General features: G+C 41.6%; 1 protein-coding gene and 1 pseudogene across 1 annotated transcript in view; one reads left to right on the forward strand and one right to left on the reverse strand.

The window, feature by feature from the left end:
• Nucleotides 1-53: 53 nt before the first annotated feature.
• DNAH12 (dynein axonemal heavy chain 12) overlaps nt 54-13144 on the reverse strand; it is a 251232-nt gene continuing 238141 nt past the window's right edge. The window contains exons 72-76 of the mRNA XM_015130629.3: nt 11831-12035; nt 4109-4246; nt 3601-3692; nt 2726-2793; nt 54-863 (exon numbers count right to left, since the gene is read on the reverse strand). Coding sequence (XP_014986115.1) covers nt 673-863; nt 2726-2793; nt 3601-3692; nt 4109-4246; nt 11831-12035 — 694 coding nt within the window. The 3' untranslated portion in view covers nt 54-672. The remainder of the gene's footprint in view (nt 864-2725; nt 2794-3600; nt 3693-4108; nt 4247-11830; nt 12036-13144) is intronic.
• LOC106996900 (interferon-stimulated 20 kDa exonuclease-like 2 pseudogene) lies at nt 8900-10487 on the forward strand (annotated as a pseudogene).

A 13144-nucleotide genomic window follows, 5' to 3' on the forward strand; every position in this document is an offset into this window, starting at 1 on the left:
GAATCCTAAGGGAAGAATTCACTCTACACAAGATAAAATTTTGACCAAAATTCTGTTTTGTTGAAATATTTTTTAATCGTTAATATACACTAAAAAAAAAACAAAGGGACCACTTGACATTTCAAATTAAATATGAAGCAAATGCCGAGAAGCACACTGTCACTGCAGGTGTAGAAGTTCGGACTGCCCTCCAGCCATCCTACTGCCTTTGCAGGCCAGCTTTGCAGCTTTGAGTTTCCTTTCCTAGTCACAAGGATGCGGTGAGAAATGGAACCAATGTCTTAGAGGTAGGAAATAAGAGGTGTAGTTGTGTAACTGTTTTAATATTTTCCATATTTACAATTTCTTAATTTATGTATTTGAAATATTTGTGTATAATTAAGGTAGGACAGTGGAAAGTAAACTACTGAAGCTGAAGGAATGACTTAACATTTGTGAAGGAGATAATTCCTGATATTTGTTAAATTTTATCCGTTTAACCCTCAAATCTATTTTTCACATACAATCAAACTTCAAAAAGTTCTCCTCAGAGAGGAGAACAATGCAATGAGCGTTTGCAAAGACCATTTAAAAGAATAACACCAAGATACTTGGTTTTATAATGTATATATTTTAAGTAGGACAGGTTTTTTTTTTTTGTAAACTTTTGGATGTTTTATAAATTTGTCCAATTTAGTCATCCAACTGACAAAGCAAAGCAACCCCACGCTTGATCCAGTGCTCAGTAGGTTGGTCTGTTTTTAACAGCATTGCAATGACAAAGTTAGTAGAATGTCCCGTAGTGGAAAGAGTTCCTTTACGTTCACTTGTCTTGTAGAGGGGACAGACATAGGCATCCGACTTTATAATCTGAGATTTTTGAGCTTGAAAAAAAAAAAAGAAACAAATTCATTTGATAAAGGGGAAAACAGCCATTAGTACTAAAAGAACTACTTATCTTGTAATAAAATGGCCAGAACTACATCTAAGATCATAATTGTGATATATGAAGGTTTTACAGCATATATACATACATCTTTTTACAGTACATACAGTATTACGATTGTGAAACAAGGCAAGTATTTTTTTTTTTTTTTTTGAGACTGAGTCTCACTCTGTCGCCTAGGCTGGAGTACAGTCGCACAATCTCGGCTCATTGCAACCTCTGCCTCCCAGGTTCAAGTGATTCTCTTGTCTCAGCCTCCCAAGTAGGTGGGATTACAGGCGCCTGCCACCACGCCCCGCTAATTTTTGTATTTTTAGTAGAGACGGGGTTTCACTATGTTGGCCAGGCTGGTCTCGAACTCCCGACCTCGTGATCCGCCTGCCTTGGCCTCCCAAAGTGCTGGGATTACAGGCGTGAGCCACCATGCCTGGCTTAAGGCAAGTATTTCATATCGTGCATGATTCTAGGTGTGGAAGACAGGAATAGACTTTAAAGTTCTGACCGCTTAGCAGGCATGAGAAAACTCAAGAGGATTTGGGAGGGAAGAAGGAGAAGGGAGGGAAAAAGGAATAAAATACAGTATAGGTAGTGGGGGAGACGCAAAAGGAGAACTACAACTGCTTAGAGCGCTAATCCAAGAAACCCACACAGAAGAAGCTGACATTTCTATTTGTTTTTAGCAGGTAAATAATAAGAAAAACACGCCAACTTTTACCAGTTCACGAAAAGAAACTATGTACAATCCCCAAAAAGCCAGATAGAAGATATTAGGAGTCTTTCCAAACTAAGGTCACATTTCTCATAGTTATTCTCATTATGAACCACATTCATAATGAGAATATTTGATAGGTTGGATGGTGATTCTGGGTGACCGGTAAATATTTTCATTTAAGAAATTGTTGGCCGGGCGCGGTGGCTCAAGCCTGTAATCCCAGCACTTTGGGAGGCCGAGACGGGCGGATCACGAGGTCAGGAGATTGAGACCATCCTGGCTAACACGGTGAAACCCCGTCTCTACTAAAAAAAAAATACAAAAAACTAGCCGGGCGAGGCGGCAGGCGCCTGTAGTCCCAGCTACTCGTGAGGCTGAGGCAGGAGAATGGCGTGAACCCGAGAGGCGGAGCTTGCAGTGAGCTGAGATCCGGCCACTGCACTCCAGCCTGGGCGACAGAGCGAGACTCCGTCTCAAAAAAAAAAAAAAAAAAGAAAGAAATTGTTGTTATTTAAGAATTAAAACATTAGGGAAGAGAAAACAAAAGAATGAGACTTTTTTTCCAGACTTGTAGAAAGATGATGATGGTAGAAGCAGGGGAGGAGCAAGCAGTTTCCTAAGTGGGACAAATTGGCCCCCACCCCATGTGGCTGGCAACATCTATGCCTTGGGGCACCTGGCTGGCTCCTAGGCTTAGCGGTTTCTTATAGCCAGAAAATGCTAGTCACTATCTGGAGACTGTGTCAAGCTAATTTGTGCCTCTGAGCAATGTGCAAAGGGAATTCAGAATATGGATGGGCAGCTGTTCAATCTGTGAACCCCCTTGTAGAAGTGGGGGGAGGGCTGAAAAGAATGACATATCCCATAGGCTAGGAGCATAAAAAGCAGCATGGTATTCCCAAAATAATATAAATGCCATACACACAAAGGGATAATAATAATTTCTAATGTAAATATTCTATCAATATTTATTATAATTGAGCTAGATCCCAAAAGGTTTGAGCAAAAACTTATTTTGGGGAGCAGTGTATAATATCCATCCTTATTCTCCCTGAACTTCAAATAAATTTTGTTGAGAGAATATTTACTTGGTTTTATCCATATGATGGGCATCAGGTCAAACAGAAGTTTGGGATGTTGTTCAGCAAGCAATCCACTATAAAGAGAAATGGATAGAAATTATTAGAAATAACTTCTGAAATTTGCTAGAAGCAAATTGCTACTTACATATTGGCTACTTACATATTGGCATACTTACATATTGGCTTTTACTAGAAGAAAGTACTAGAGACAGAGAGAAAGTACTAGAGACAGAGAGAAAAAAATGTAAAAAAAGAAAATGAAAAAATGGCAATGAAGAATTGGGAGAAACAAAAGAAAACGATGGGACAGCAAAGGATAAACAGTGGACACTTATCAATGGCTGCCAATTTTTAATGACCGCCCATGAGGCCAGGGCTCCAAGGGAAACTTTCTCTCCTTCTCTCCTTCTCTCCTCTCTATCCCATATATTTTAAACAGGAATAGTATTGCTTAATTTCCTGAGTGAAGCAGGAAATTCAATATTTATTGTAAATATTTCTTTATTATCAAAATGCAAGAAAAGGCTTCCCATTCACTAACAGAAAGGTGAACTTCATTATAACTAACTGTAAACTGTTTAAAAGTGAGGTGGTCCTACACATTACAAAATAGAAGGCAACTGTTACAAAATGGAATAAGCAGGAAAATAATTTCAGCTAACTTTTCTACTAATAAGACTACTGAAATATTGACTAAAAATTATTCAGCACCTAAAAATAACAACTCATCAGTTGCCCCAGCTTGACTAATTATTTATGTGAGAGTTCTGATATTATTACTTGCCTTAAAAGAGGACTTTTTTTTTTTAAAGCAACGGGTTGCTTATCTTATCTATGATTCAGCTACAAACGAAGAGGTCCTGGCAGTTAAAACCACTGACCTTTGTCGGTTCCAGCGTGCGCCATCGAGATACAATCCGTGAATATAAACACCATCATCTGGTGATGTGTCAGATGTATCAGATGGGATAACCTGAAGGGACAGGCACACACTAGCAGTGATCCTCTCCAGACAACTTCATCTCATAAAGAACACATTAGTGAAATATTCAGAACACATTCATGGAAACTCTACTGTATAATAGCTTGTTAAACTACACATTTTTTCAGCCATAGTTTGTAAAAAAGTATAAAAGTACTTCTTTTTTAAGACTTTATCAAATTTTACTGTACCTCATAATATTTTTTGCTAAAGAGAAGAACAGCATTGGATTATTTAAATCAAATATTGCAGTATATAAAAGTTCTCTCTTAGGGATAGCAAGACAAATATTCTTACAACCCAAAGAACGAAGTAAAATTGCTTACAATGGGTTACAATATATAAACTCGGTTTAAATACATGACTTAATGTAATGAAATACTGTTGACTTTAAGGAGTTACTATACCTCAAATTCATATCCTAGCAAATCAATAGGGGTGGTATATTTTCTGGCATAATTCTGCATAGCTCCAGTTAAAAAGGCCTGGGTGAAAAAGAAACCTGACAGCCAAAACACACAAGGTTTTCCTGAATTATACCAGTCCTATAAAGGGGAAACAAAACACATTATGTCAGTTTTTAAAGTTATACAAGCACCACCTGATGTACAATTCCTGATTCTGGTTTTTGCTCATGTTGTCCACATTTTCCATCACAAGGCCCTCTTCCCCGATGTCAAGCACACAGCCTGCCTTGGCCCTCCCACCTCTTTCACCTTCTAGTTACTCTTCTTGGAAAACTCAAAACAATTTGAGCATTAACCTGAATGAAACATAGTTTGAAGAGTCAAATCTTCTGCAAAAGCCAAATGTAAATTATTTGATGCTTTATTATATCACCCCACTCAAAAGCAACCACGGTTAGACATCTTACACATTGTCTAATTATAGACCTCATTCGTTGATTCCAGTTCCTTAACCCATTTTTTTTTTAGATGAAATCTCGCACCATCACCCAGGCTGGAGTGCAGTGGCATGATCTTGGCTCACTGCAGCCTCTGCCTCCTGGGTTCGAGTGATTCTCCTGTTTCAGTCTCCTGAGTAGCTGGGATTACCGGCGTGCACCACCACATCTGGCTAATTTTTGTATTTTTAGTAGAGATGGAGTTTCAGCATGTTGGCCAGGTTGGTCTGGAACTCCAGACTTCAAGTGATCTGCCCACCTCGGCCTCCCAAAGTGCTAGGTATGAGCCACCGTGCCTGGCCACTGGGGCTGGAGGTATGACTGGCCAGGTGTGAGCCATCGTGCCTGGCCCCAGTTCCTTAACTCTTAAACCCCTTGTCTCTGTGTCCACTGCCCTCACTCCAGTTCCTGGTCTTCTTTCTGTACCAGTGCGTGTTGTCTTCTTGCTTCTTCCCTTTCTGTTCAATCTATCCAGAAGAATGTTGCCAGAATATAACTCATCGTGCAGAGTTTGGATCAGATGTAGCATCTTGCATAATTCTTCAGTGACCTACCAAATTGTTCAGTGACACACCAAATTAAAGCTTAAACCTCTTGGTCTCCTATTCAAGATGCTTCACATAAAGCAAATAAACAAACCAAAAACAGAGATACTTCACAATCCAGCCCCAATGTATTTTCAGTTTTATATCTCTTTTACTTCCTTTCAGGCATCCTGCATTCTAATCTGGACTGGACTAAAGAGACTGGACTATTTGCTGGTCTCTGTGCTGGGTGACATTTGTTGTTTTCCTGCCTATCTTAAAGTGATATTACCCTTCTCAGTCCAAGCTTCTCAGTCCAGGCACATCTGGTGGTAGAACACCACCTAGGCTTGCAGGGTAGGCTGGTGATTCACACCTGGCCAGTCATACCTCCAGCCCCAGTGACTGATTCAGAAATGGACATGTGACCCAATCAAAGCCAGAGATGCAGAAACTCTTGCTGGGACTTTTGGAGAAAAGACTCACTCTCAGCTCCTCAAAGTTGTGTGGATGTGAGGCCAGAGTTGCTGTTGCTATCTTGCTACCATCAGATGAGAACCTGACTGAGAATGGAGTTTACCTGAAGGGAATGGAGACAAGAGATGAAGTGCAAGAAGCCAGGACAAGATATCCATGTTTGCACCCTGGTCAAATGTTACCTGAAGCCACTTTAGCTCCTGGAGTTACACGAGGGAACTTTATGTTTGCTTATGTCAGAATTTTTGTTACTTATAATGGAATCAATCCAAAGTGATACAGTGCCTTTTATCCCACAAGCTACATAGCGATCTCTTTTTCCTTTCTTTGCAGTATCAAAACCATTCATTCTTTAAATCCAGCTTAAATGCTACCTCATCCATGAAACAATCTCTGCTTTCTTGTGCCATAAGAACTCGCTCCCTTCTTTGAAATCGCAGAGCATTTTACATGTTGGTCTTTCATGGAACATCCCTTACTATAGTGTACTAATTTTCTTTAGATACATGGCTTGTCTCCCTGTAAGCTCTTGGCAGCGTCAGGACAGGACTTTTGTTGTAATTATGTTTTTATCACAGAACACGCAACAAGGTGCTTTGAATAAAATAAGGTCTCAATTCATATTTATGGAATGAACAGATGAATCAATGAAATGGACTTTGTCTCTGGGCAGGCAATATACTCTGGGAAGAAGCCAGTTTTGCCCCCTAGGAGGAAGAGAACAAACTGCTGCTGGAGATGCTGCAACAGTACAAGCTATCAGGTCAAGAAGAGGCACAGAAAGAGATGAAGTCTGATGAGGGCAAAACCAGGCAGAGCAAGCACCAAGCACAAGAAGGCTGTAAAGGCCCACAAGGCAAGCATTTAGAAAACCCACTCGCCCATGGCTCCCTTTATCCCAGAGTGTCATTAGTGTCTGTGGTCAGCTACTTGTACTATCTCTGAATAAGCTACCATTTACTAAGTGCCATTAGTACATGCCAGGCACTGTGCTAAGCATTTTATATGCATTGCCTCATTTACTCTATAAAATAACAGTGAGTTGAATGTTTCTCTCATTTTACGGATGAAGAAACTGGGATGCAGCAAGATGAGTAACTTGCTCAAAGTCACAAAGATAGTAAGTGTTAGATCAGGATTTATGCTGGGATTTTAGGCAGTGTGCAAAAAGTTTTCTTTTTTAAAAAAAGTCACAGGAGGAGAGAATGTGAAGATGCTATGGACTGAATGTTTGTTTTCCTCCAAAATTCACAGATTGAAACCCTCATCTCCAAGGTGATGGTATTTGGAGATGGAGCCTTTGGGAGGTACTTAGGTCTTAAGGGTGGAGCCCTCATGATAGGATTAGCACCCTTATAAGAAGAAACAGAAGAGACATTTTTTTCTCTCTGTCTTTTTCTTTCATCTTTCTCTCTCATCATGAACCAGGAGAGCCGTCACCAACAACCTGACCATAATGGCATCCTGATCTCAGACTTCCCAGCCTCCAGAGCTATGAGAAATAAATGTCTGTTCTTTAAGTTGTCCTGTCTGTTTTGCCTTTTTTATAGCAGCCTGAACTGACTAAAAAGGAAATCGATAGGGTGAACAGTGAGAGAGAAATGAGGAAAGGGTAGTCCTGATAAGTAACAACTAGGAAAGGGCCCCAGGTGAGGAAGAACAATTGTTCTGAAAAAAGTCTAATTACAGACAATCCACTAGCAAATCTTGTTTCCAAATACCTTGCTCTGCCTGTAGCCCGAGCAGCACCACCTCGTTCTGCATAGCTCCTCTAGCACCACCCTACAAAACTTCCCTCCAGCCCCTGGTTCTTTACAGATAGCCTCTTCTCTGCTTAGCTACCCACTGCACTCTTGCAATGTATCTTCATACTTTCTCTAATAAATCTGCCTTTCTTTACCTACGACTGTCTTGGTAAATTGTTTTACTGAACATGACGCTGGCCCCAGACAGTTGCACCCAAGACAGAAAGAACAGAAAATTCAGATGACTCCTTTGCTTAACTTGTTAACTCTAAGAACCATTAGGAGGTAAAGAAGAGTACAGGAGAAAGAAAGATAATGAGAAAACTATAGCTTCTGTAAGGGTAAGAGAACAATGGAGGAAACCCTTTCAGTATTCTGTTTTATATTATTCCTTTTGTTAAACATATAATCTACATGAAAAGCTCCTATCAATTAAAAATAATACAGAAGAAAAATGGGCCTAGGATATGAATTGACAACACACACACACACACACACACACACACACACACACACACACACACACACACACAAATGGAAAGCACACATACTAAAGAAGCATAGGCTCACTAGTCATCAAAGAAAGTCGAATGGAAACAGCAAGATATGGTTGACCTAACAGATTGGCAAACATTTTAAAGGGATACAGGAGAAAGTCTGTCCCGCTACATTCTTACAAGCACTGGTTATTTTATGATTAGCTTATACAGTGAAACAAATAAAGCTTTTGTACAATAAAAAGGCAATTGAATATGGAAAGATCATATACCTTTGTGAATTTCCAAAAAAATCGTTTTGGGATTTTCCCCACCCCATACTCCTTCATAAACATCAACTATAGAATAGGGACAGGCAGTGGAGTTGAGAAGGAAAAGCAGTGTTCTGTCTGATGTTTATGCTGGGAGGAGAGCAGAGGGGGCATTCAAAATACTCATCTTTTCCCTGGTTTTCTGAGATAAGAGGCACTGATTTAAAGACAATAGCCAATTATTGATAAATCCAAGCCTCTGGCCTGTAATCCCAGTGCTTTGGGAGGCCAAGATGGGAGGACTGCTTGAGGTCAGGAGTGAGGGACCAGCCTGGGGTACTTGGTGAGACTTCATCTCTACAAAAAATAAAACTAGCCAAGTGTGGTGGCACGTGCCTGTAGTTCCAGCTATTCAAGAGGATCCCACGATTTTGAGATTACGGTGAGCTAAGACCACACCACTGCACTCTAGCCTGGATGACAGAGCAAGACCCTGTCTCTTAAAAAAAAAAAAAAAGAAAAAAGAAATCCAAGTCTCAGGATTTTTGACTTACATCAGTATTAAAATCACAAGATGGGATGCTTCCGGCCTTAGCTAAACCCATCTGGGAGGTAGGTTTGTGAGCATGAGAGGACAATCTGTACCTCAGGGACTGAAGTATGCTTATCCAGGTGGGCTGCCTCGAGCCTCGATCCCACCCCTGCGCTGGGTGTACTACAGACCTCCACATGTTGGACAGTAGGATTCAGCAGAGAATGAGTCCCACATCCTCTTTTCATCCATAAGCCACTATTCCCAACTGCTCTTCCACCTCCCATTGTCCCTATGTCTACTTTACTGCTCAATCTGGATTTTGGGGAACCTCCTCCCAAAAAGGCATTAGAAGGAAATGCCAAGCACTGAAATTTTGTCAAGAAGCGGAGGCTCTTAGAACGGAGAGGCTTTCTGAGTAAAAAGAACCAACCCCCTAGCAAGGCGCCTAAGTTGCACTCTGAACCTCCAAAGAAAGGGGAAGCTCCTACAGTGGATGGCACTTGGAAGACCCCTTCCTTCCCAAAAAAGAAGAAGACAGCTGCCTCTAGCAATGGGTCAGGACAGCCCCTGGACAAGAAAGCTGCAGTGTCTTGGCTGATCCCTGCCCCTTCAAAAAAGGCTGATTCTGTTGCTGCTAAAGTAGATTTGCTGGGGGAGTTCCAGAGTGCCCTTCCAAAGATCAATAGTCACCCAACCTGCTCTCAGAAGAAGGGCTCCCAGAAGAAATCCTCTAAGAAGAACCATCCTCAGAAGAATGCCCCACAGAACTCCACCCAAGCTCATTCAGAGAATAAATGCTCCGGAATATCCCAGAAGTTGCCACAGAAGATGGTGGCAATTGACTGTGAGATGGTGGGCACAGGATCAAAGGGGCATGTTAGTTCCTTGGCTCAATGTAGCATTGTCAACTACAATGGAGATGTGCTTTATGACGAGTACATTCTTTCCCCCTGCCACATTGTGGACTACCGAACCAGATGGAGTGGTATCCGGAAGCACCACGTGGTGAATGCCACACCCTTCAAGATTGCTCGAGGCCAGATCTTGAAGATACTCACAGGGAAGACAGTGGTGGGACATGCCATCCACAATGACTTCAAAGCCCTTCAGTACTTTCACCCCAAGTCCCTCACCTGTGACACCTCCCATAGCACCCCCCTCAACCTGGAAGGCTCACTGCCCGGAGAATGCCACCATGTCTCTGAAGCATCTCACCAAGAAGCTGCTAAACTGGGATATCCAGGTTGGGAAGAGTGGACATTCCTCTGTGGAAGATGCCCAGGCCACCGTGGAGCTGTACAAGTTGGTTGAAGTCGAGTGGGAAGAGCACCTAGCCCAGAATCCCCCTAAAGACTAGTGACACTGGGGACACTGGTGATATGGGGAGGCAGAGGCAGCGCCCAGGAGAAACAGGGCAGCGGACGAATGGACAGCTCCACCAGCTCCACATCTTTGGAAGATAGATTTGTGGGGAGAGAGAAGCTCTACACCAGACTTAATACCCATTGAAATTTCACCTCAGATGTTGTGTCCTGTATCTGGTTAAGTGTCCCATGGAAGGGGGAGGCCTTTACCTCAGAACCCAGCCCTATACCGTTTACTTCTTAAATGGCGCTAACCACAGGTGTCCCAGCATGCTCTGTGTCAGTTAAGATTTTTAATTCTCAAGGGGCAGGGCATACTGGGAAATGTAGTTTCCCAAACTGCCTTATCACTTGGGTGGACATATGTCTCCTTTTATGCCTTTTGGTTTGAGTAATTAACAGCATCCTCTTCCACACTCAGAAATGTTCTGGTTGGTGCCAGGCATGGTGGCTCACGCCTGTAATCCCAACACTTAGGGAGACCAAGGCAGGTGGATCACCTGAGGTCAGGAGTTCAAGACCAGCCTGGCCAACATGGCAAAATCCTGTTCTCTACTAAAAATACAAAAAACTAGTGGAGCATGGTGGCGGGTGCCTGTAATCCTAGCTACTCAGGAGGCTGAGGCAGGAGAAGCGCTTGAGCCCAGAAGGCGGAGATTGCAGCGAGCCGAGATCACGTCACTGCACTCCAGCCTGGGTAACAAGAGTGAGACTCTGTCTCCAAAAAACAAACAAAAAAAGTGTCCTGGTTGGATAATAAATTGTGTGGTCCCTGCTGGGCGCGGTGTATTGCTGTATTGCTCATGCCTGTAATCCCAACACTTTGGGAGGCCGAGGTAGGCGGATCACGAAGTCAGGAGACCGAGACCATCCTGGCTAACACAGTGAAACCCCGTCTCTACTAAAAATACAAAAAATTAGCCGGGCGTGGTGGCAGGCTCCTGCAGTCGCAGCTACTCAGGAGGCTAAGGCAGGAGAATGGCGTGAACCCAGGAGGTGGAGCTTGCAGTAAGCCGAGATCGTGCCACTGCACTGCAGCCTGGTCCACAGAGCAAGACTCCGTCTCAAAAAAAAAAAAAAAAAAAAAATTGTGTGGTCCCTTTCCATGTCACAGACTCTGCTTTTGGCTCAGAGTCTGTAACTAGCCTGTGTCAGGATATTGCCTGTTCTTCCCACCTTGACTTCCAGAGCAGCCATCGCTGGTGAGCTTTAGTTCTCCTTAGGGTTCCAAGGCATTAAAAGTAAGAGTGTAGCTTGGAAATCAACTTTTGTGATTTAGGAAAGCTGTCTCTTTCCTAAGGTAATGGGGGTTTATTTCATTTAGGCCCCAATTGGTAGGTTTTAAAATAATTTATAAAGTGTTTTAATAATTTGGTTGTCTTTTTTACCTTGCTAAACCAAGCCTCTAAAAACTCAAATTATTCCCTTGATAAATTTTTATAATGGAAAAAAAAAAAATCACAAGACAACTTTAAACTGTGGTCTTAGAGGACCACACACTTAGAATCTTGGTCTCAGAGAACTACAAACTTAGAATTTTGAAAAATATAAATATCACATATTACATTGGTTTGAAGTATGATTTTAATTTTCCACTCAATACTTTGAAATGTGTGTATTTTTCAATATTCTAAAATTTTCATCAGACTATCACGAAGCTACTAATCACATTTCATTCAACTCAGAGACATTCAAGTGACCAGAGCCAACAACGAATATCTCCCCAATTAACCAAAAAAAATAAAATTTTATATGTGTGTATATTTTACATATTTGTACATGCAATTTACACACACACACACACACACACACACACACACACACACTTTTACCTGTAAAAAGTTCAGCCGGGCTAGGAAATCTGTGGTGTAACTTCCTAGTGGCTTAAGGCTTGGGTATGAACGTTTGGCCCATATTTCTGGAACCTTTCCAACAAGTAAGCTGCCGGAGAGTGCCTCCAATGCAGAATCCATCACAACCACTCCCTTAATAGCTTTTTCAAGGTCCCGCAGACTGTTACGTATAGTTATAATTAAACTGCAATGAAAGAAATTATGTCATCAACATATATGATGATATCACCATACAGTCTTTCCAGAAGAAGAACAGCAGGCATTTCATTCCCAGCTTCATGGGACTGCTTCCCAAAATGTGTCCCCTCCCATGTGGTGGTACGTGAGGTAATGTTAAGTGACACATGTATGAACATTTTTCATTCATCACATACATATTTTAAAATACAGAAAGTAATACAACTAGCATATCACAATTGTTGCTTTCTGGCTATTTTTTCCTTAGGACCTAGCTAATTTAAGCAGGGAATGACTTAAGGAAAAATAATAGGTAAATAATATTTCAGGTGACATGCAAATATGAAAAAGCTGTAATGATGTCATTCAATGGCTGAAACTAAGGAAACACTGCATGAAAACATAAATTATATATTCATTTATACACTTGCAAATACTTTACTTGCACTTAGGCCCACCTTGCTACGAACACCATAAATATACTTGTAGTGAGAGATTTTAGGCTAGAAGCCTGAGCAGCTGAGATATAGTATGTTATTATGTATATATAAATAAAACCTTTGTATAAGAAATGCTGAATTAACTAAGGCATCAGGTGCGCATATATATATATATGTATTTTTTTTTTCTTTTTTTGAGACAGAGTTTCACTCTGTTGCCCAGGCTGCAGTGCAATGGCATGATCTTGGCTCACTGCAACCTCCACCTCCCAGGTTCAAGCAATTCTCCTGCCTCAGCCTCCTGAGTAGCTGGGATTATAGGCATGCACCACCGCACCCAGCTAATTTCTGTATTTTTAGTAGAGACAGGGTCTCACCATGTTGGCCAGGCTGGTCTCGAACTCCTGACCTCAGGTGTTTCGCCTGCCTGGGCCTCCCAAAGTGCTGGGATTACAGGCGTGAGCCACTGCACCTGGCCAGGTAGCAGAAAAATGACAAAAGATGTGACTACACATAGGTCTAGCTAATGTTTATTCTGTCTCTAATTCCTAAGAAGTATCGTTAACAGATGGATGAGAAGTTATGATTAATGAATATTTTTAACCAGTAATAACAGATCTCTTTTCATCATCATTTTTACTTTTTAAAAGATACCCTCTCAGCCAGGCTCGGTGAC

Source organism: Macaca mulatta, chromosome 2 (genome assembly GCF_049350105.2).
Source record: "Macaca mulatta isolate MMU2019108-1 chromosome 2, T2T-MMU8v2.0, whole genome shotgun sequence".
NCBI classification, from domain to species: Eukaryota; Metazoa; Chordata; class Mammalia; order Primates; family Cercopithecidae; genus Macaca; species Macaca mulatta.